Source organism: Mercenaria mercenaria, chromosome 14 (genome assembly GCF_021730395.1).
Source record: "Mercenaria mercenaria strain notata chromosome 14, MADL_Memer_1, whole genome shotgun sequence".
Lineage (NCBI taxonomy): Eukaryota > Metazoa > Mollusca > Bivalvia > Venerida > Veneridae > Mercenaria > Mercenaria mercenaria.
In genome coordinates, this window is record NC_069374.1 from 32,092,720 (window position 1) to 32,099,212 (window position 6,493).

At 33.5% G+C, this 6,493-nt stretch overlaps 1 protein-coding gene across 1 annotated transcript; it reads right to left on the minus strand.

Annotated features, from left to right (window-relative positions):
- Window positions 1-292: 292 nt before the first annotated feature.
- Window positions 293-5,967, minus strand: LOC128548428 (G-protein coupled receptor 157-like). Its single transcript, XM_053523184.1, has 4 exons — window positions 5,053-5,967; window positions 4,453-4,665; window positions 2,149-2,345; window positions 293-1,742 (listed from the first exon to the last, which is right to left on the minus strand). Exons 1-4 carry the CDS (start codon window positions 5,249-5,251, stop codon window positions 1,272-1,274), a joined length of 1,080 nt encoding a protein of 359 aa, XP_053379159.1. The 5' UTR covers window positions 5,252-5,967; the 3' UTR covers window positions 293-1,271.
- Between the last annotated feature and the right edge of the window lie 526 nt (window positions 5,968-6,493).

Consider the following 6,493-nt stretch of genomic DNA (forward strand, 5'->3'; position numbering starts at 1 on the left):
ATGTTTTAGATATGTTTTACATTACTCATAGTGTTCTTTACATTTTTACATGGATGTTTTTGGGTATGTTTTACATTTTTACATCAATGTTTATGCTTTACAGTTGGCGTTTGCAATATGACTTCTTCTCGGCGATATATGACCATTTTGTGTCGATTCGCCGTAAAACCCAACTCACTCACTCATTTATATGTTTGTATTTGAAATAGTGTAGTCTTACAAAAGAATATTATAATATAATTTCAACACCAACAAGGCATATGCTAGGGCTACTTTAACTACAAGATTAAAAAACTGGATTATCTTTTATTCCACTATAAGACGAGAAACATAAATACAATTCCCATACAAGAAAAGAAATGTAAAAACGCAACAACAAGCAAATATACAATTATACTACATGTATATAAATATGCAAGAGAAATTGATATTATTTACTTATGCTGTAAAAATCATTGCACGATTCCTTATATAAATAGCCGGTCCGTAGTTTGGGCTATATAACCGGTCTGTATTCAACATGTTTACTGGGCTTTTATGTCAAAAATTATTTGAATATAAAGCTGTGAGAATTAATAATCTTCAGACCCCGATCGATAGTTTTTACCAATAGCCGGCAAGCAATTCAATAATTAATACTATTACTGGAATACACACCTTCGTTTAGCTTCTTAGTATTTTATTTTACTCAACAACCTTAATGATCGATAAACTACAAATTTTCAAATCATTTAAATTACAAGCATATCTAACATTAAAACATTTAATGATATCTTGTTGTTTATCAGATATAGTTCGTAAAAAGCGATAGTTTGATTTGGTCCAAAGTCTGTCATCATTCATAAAAATTAGAACATCATTATCTGTATCTGAACTATTTATTGATCGCCTCGGTTAATATTACATTCTTCATAATCTTTGACTCAGGAAGCCAGTTATTGTATATAATTAAATATAACGTGTACGAATTATTTGTATCTGCCAAATTGAGTACAGTAAGTTTTATGCATGGACATTATAAACATATGTAAATAAAATTGCAAATATTTTTTACTATTTCGTGATTATAATCATTTTCCTATCTTTAATTGCGGAGAACAGATTTGTATTGTCACAGAATCCAGGAACACTGGTTATATAAACCGCCCGTCATTACAAAACTGAAAAATATTGTTGAAAAATGGCATTAAGCTCAAACATAAGATAAATAAACCGACAACAGTGACTGTCTATTGAACTAATAACTGTTTTGAAACTTTACTTCAGCACGTCTAATTAAGAGAATAACTTGCATGCCAGGTTGCATCAAAGCTTGAATACTTCCCTGACAGTCTTGTAGATTGTGTAAAGTCGCTATTGTTTCCAATACACGAAGCTCGTGATCCATCGTTTATATCGTGTGCTGCAATTAGTCTCTCCCGCTCATCATATATGACCGGATGTTGAGGCGTCCCACGGCAGGCATCCAGTATATGAGACCTAACAGTTCCGTCAAGAAAACAAAAGAGTATACAATTACAAAATGCCTGACCAGGATCGCCAACAGCCTGCATGTACATGAATATTTTAGATATTTCTTCCCCTGCGTTTCCTGTATCTGCTTCAGCGATGTCCATCATTGACCGTACGGAACCCCAAAGTCGTAGAATGTAAAGAACAAACCAAACATACAGGTAATTTTTATCCTCTTCTCTCAGGCTTCTATGCATGTCTGTAAACGTTTTATGTCTGTGTCGTAGAAACTGAAGAATATACACATTATTTGCACTTTCAATAGAAACAAATCATACAAACTTAGTAACGCTTAAACACCACACTTCAGTAAACACTTAGCTTTGACTAGAAGCTAAGGTCAGAGGTCAGAATTTAGATTTAAGCTAAACCGTAGGGGCAATATTATCTATTTATTTATTTTTTATTTATTTATTTATTCCTTCATTCATTGAATTTATTATTTTTGATGAGGGGGTGGCTGAAAAGAAATATCTCCCAAAATTTGTTAAGGTTTCTTAATGAAATTACCTGACTGACATATGCAATTTTTGCGAAGTAGCCAATCAATGTATTAAACGCATAAAATCTATAAAGCGTACAATAACACATCACCCTCATTTAATCAGTTGCTGTGAAAAATTGTTTACAACTTACCATATTAAACTTCAGTAGCACGTATAGAGAAGTGGTTATAAAATAGCATAAGAACTCCCATCCTTTTCCCGCCAAAAACACCCAGAAGATGTAATATTTGTGGTGGCGCTTAATCCAACACCATGGACCAGTACCCACACTTTCTGCAGTGTCTCTACCAAGAACACTATTCGCACCAGCTACTGCTATAATTATTGCTGAAAGAAAGGGTTTTGTTAGTTACTGAATGGTCTGCGTAATTGTTCAACGTATCATGTTTTACCAAATACATCGTTTGCATTAGTTATAACAATTGTAAGATCTGATGTTTTTGAAAGGAGATTAAACACATTGCTAATTATGATGAAAAGTTGTTTTCGAAATTTTTGATGCGAGGAGCAATACCACTGAGCCCATTTGGGGCTTTATTCAAGGGTTTATACATGCACGGATATCACAAAAAAATAATCTTATAACATGGTGATATTTTTAATTAATATATATTATTAATTATTGGGATTGTTAGTGAACCTTCACGGAAATATTTGGGTTCAGTTTGATAAACGGGGGCAAGGTGGTAGCCGAGTTCCTGCTTTTAACATATTGACCCAAAAAAATTTCCGTGGGTCAGTGACAAACCCTACTATTGATTTGTTTCATCGACCACATTTTTAGCCTAGAACGACATGGAATTCTACTGACCGTCAACAGAAATATAAGATAAAGCGTCACCATGTGACCACCTTTCTACCAGCAAAATGCTAGAAGGGAGGTAAATCAAAATACAGTATAGGTGATAGGGTACAGAAATTCGTACAAATTTATGGACTCAAAATTAGAAATATAAATTAATTTGTGATATATCACATTTACTTTTGATTCATGCGGAGAAGCTGGCTGTTTCCTATTTACTTGTGGAGAAGAGTTTAGTAGTGGTACAGAATCTAAGAACACTGATTAGGTTGATGAACTATCAGTCGTTTCTTTGACGTTCGATGATTTATATTTATATAGTTATACCAACGGCTTCTTTGGCCAAATCTGAAAAGTTGTTGTGAACAAAGATGCACTTGGTATTGCTTAAACTTCCTAAATACTTTAAAAGGTCCATTTGGACAACGATCAGATACACTTCCTTCTTAGGACTGTTACTCATATGTCTTTCCATGTAGTTCTATTATATTTTACATACAGTTTTCTGATTTTGCACTAAAAAAAACAAGTTTTTGCTGATTTTCTAGTAATAAAGTTGAAAACAAAAAACACAATCTTATGATACCGTACGGTATATATTTTTGTACTTCATTCATGAAAGAAAATCTGATAAGTACATGCTCATACATTGTGCGAAAATATATGGCAAAGTCAAGTCTAACAAGCTATACATGACACAGACCAATAAAACTGTTTATTTTTGGCAGAAAACTAACTTGAAAAGAAAAGTGAATCAATGTCCCCTCTCCGCTTACGCCGGTGCCTCTCCCAGGTGCCCTTCTGTGTCATAGGTTTTCCTCCATATATGTTATCTTTAGGTAATTATACTTTGATAACTTGACAGATACATATTAAGTAAAAGCACTCACTACACGATTATCAACATATAAAAATGAACGAAGAAAAAACACTCAATATCTAAGGATATAGCTTAAATAAATATGAGCCGTGCCATGAGAAAACCAACATAGTGGGTGTGCGACCGGCATGGATCCAGACCAGCCTGCGCATCCGCGCAGTCTGGTCAGGATCCATGCTGTTCGCTTTTAAAGCCTACTGCAATTAGAGAAACCATTAGCGAACAGCATGGATCCTGACCAGACTGCGCGGATGCGCAGGCTGGTCTGGATCCATGCTGGTCGCAAACCCACTATGTTGATTTTCTCATGGCACGGCTCATATCATATTTTCTTTTCTATACATATCGAGATTTTAGGATCTTTAACTTATCTTTGAAAACCAGCAGTTGCAATAACTAATCATATTTGAGAGGGGATACCAGTACAATTTGATTCTTTTACAACAAGCATAATAGTAATTTAAACAGCTTTATTTAACTGATTATCGTACCCTGTGTCTTATGCTGGCATTTAATAAATAACATAAATACACATATAATATAACTAACGACGTAACAGGAAGTGATGTCAAGTGTGTTCTTTCGGGAAGGAAATCAGCGTTTATTTTTATTATATGCAATATAATTAACACATATTATTCGTTTAAGTTTCTTGACTAAAAGTAAAAACCTTTAGACTCGTCAGTGTTAACCGACTGAATACACGATCCAAGCAAGACAATTTTATTCAATTAATCAAATAGTATACTAACCTGGAATAAACCAGCTGATAATGTTAGCCCAAAGCAGGAACGTCCGTGTTGAAGTTTTGTCAGTTCTGTACACAACAGTGATGAATATATGGATTGCTATGGCAACCGTTAGATTAAACGAAACAATACTGGAATATGTAGTTATAAAGCTCTGTGTGGTGCATACCTTGTCTTGTGTGTTTGCAAAGTGCGCCAGACCAGACGTAAGGTACCCTTGAAGTAAACAAAACAAATGCACTTATTTTCAACACGTAACAATGCTTAAAATAAAAGCATTATGAGATTAACCACATGACTTTTAAATTTTCTATACTAAATTAATTGCTGTCCGTTTTACCTTACTTAAATATCATGAAATAGTTACAAATGTGTGTATATGAAAATACAACCTGTATCAAATATCTGCAGATGTTTATTGAAGATTAAAGTGTTTTGTATATGTTACAATAGTATTTTCATTTTAGTCGCACGCATGTGCAGACTCACGCTCATTCCATTACTCATGTCTGTCATAAATGAAAAATATATTTTGACGTCTTTATTTTAATAGTAGTATATGAGTTATTATGCAAGAGAGAACATAGACAAATTAAAATTTACCGAGAGCTGATAAGAAATCTGCTACTGTCAGACACGTGACAAGCTTCCTTGTTGAGTTTCGTATGTCCGAGATAATTACATACGATCCAAAGATGGCTAAGGAACCCAGTAGGGACAGACAAGAGCTAGAAACCGATAAGACCAAAATAGATGTGTCATAAATAATGTCTGTCCTATTGGTGCTGTTCATTATTGCCATTTTATAAAATTTGAAATAATTTATGAATATTTGTTTGTATTTCCTCTTCGTTGGGCTACAGACACAATTTCAGTAGATATTCATAGGTAATCAGTCTCTCGCATGGTTATTCAGCCAATGTGCCTATATACAGTTATCACAGTACATCCGCACACATCAAGAATATTTACTGAATAAACATCCTGTACTATTAACAATAATTCCACGACGTGTTAGATTCTGTCGCATAAACGTCCATTTATTAAACAAACACAATGTTTTATAACAAAGCAAAATAGTATCTTATTGATTTTATCACGTGTTAGATAACACATAGACACGGAAGTAAATTTTATTTATTAAATAGATAATAATCTAAATATATTATAACATTACATAACAGAATTAACACATTTATAACATAGTTTCAGATTGATTAATCTTCCAGAAAAATATGAATCCACGAGGTATTTTATCAACAGGACACGTATTAGCTTTGGTACCTAGAGTAACCTGCCACTCCTAGCTTATTTTTACTTGAACGACTCCAGGAACATTTCTTGTAAGACCTTTGTAGTTATTTCACAAGTTTCACAGCAAAAACTTCTGCTAAATTATCTCCATTCTGCGTTAAATTCCAGGCATTTGGAAACGTTCCAATTAGAAAGTTTGTTAAAATAAAAATGCAACTCCGAGCTAATGTTACAACCACGCAACTATTCCGGGTTGTAAATTTGTCCAAGAAAGATAAGCATGTAAAATTCAAAATATTTTCTTGGTGCGAAAGGGTTGCGTCTGCGTTGTTTTATCCCTGCAAATGTAATGGACATAATTAAAAGCATTTTTTGTTTTGTTTTTATCAACCTTTTAAAGACAACTATTTTATTCATTGCACTTATATGTCCTTTATAGCTGCAGTTGAAATGTTTTCATTTAAATCATAATTCAATAGATTGTTTACATTTTATAATCAAACCCCATTTCTAAGTATTATCTTCCATGACTTTGCTAGGGGACGTGAGGGATGTTGCACTTTGCATTGCCTCCAATAAACTCAGATTCAATCAAACCGAGTCTTCTGTCATCATTCTATGCTTCAAAGTTCTTCTTATCAGATTTTATTAAGTATCACAATAGAAATTTTTAAGTGCCATGTGTGGCTATAAAAAGCATCCCGTTACTTGGATTTAAATTATCACATATTCTTGTCCTTTCGAATCATGGGGTCCAGTCAATATTGATATAATAGAATTCCGCCTAAGC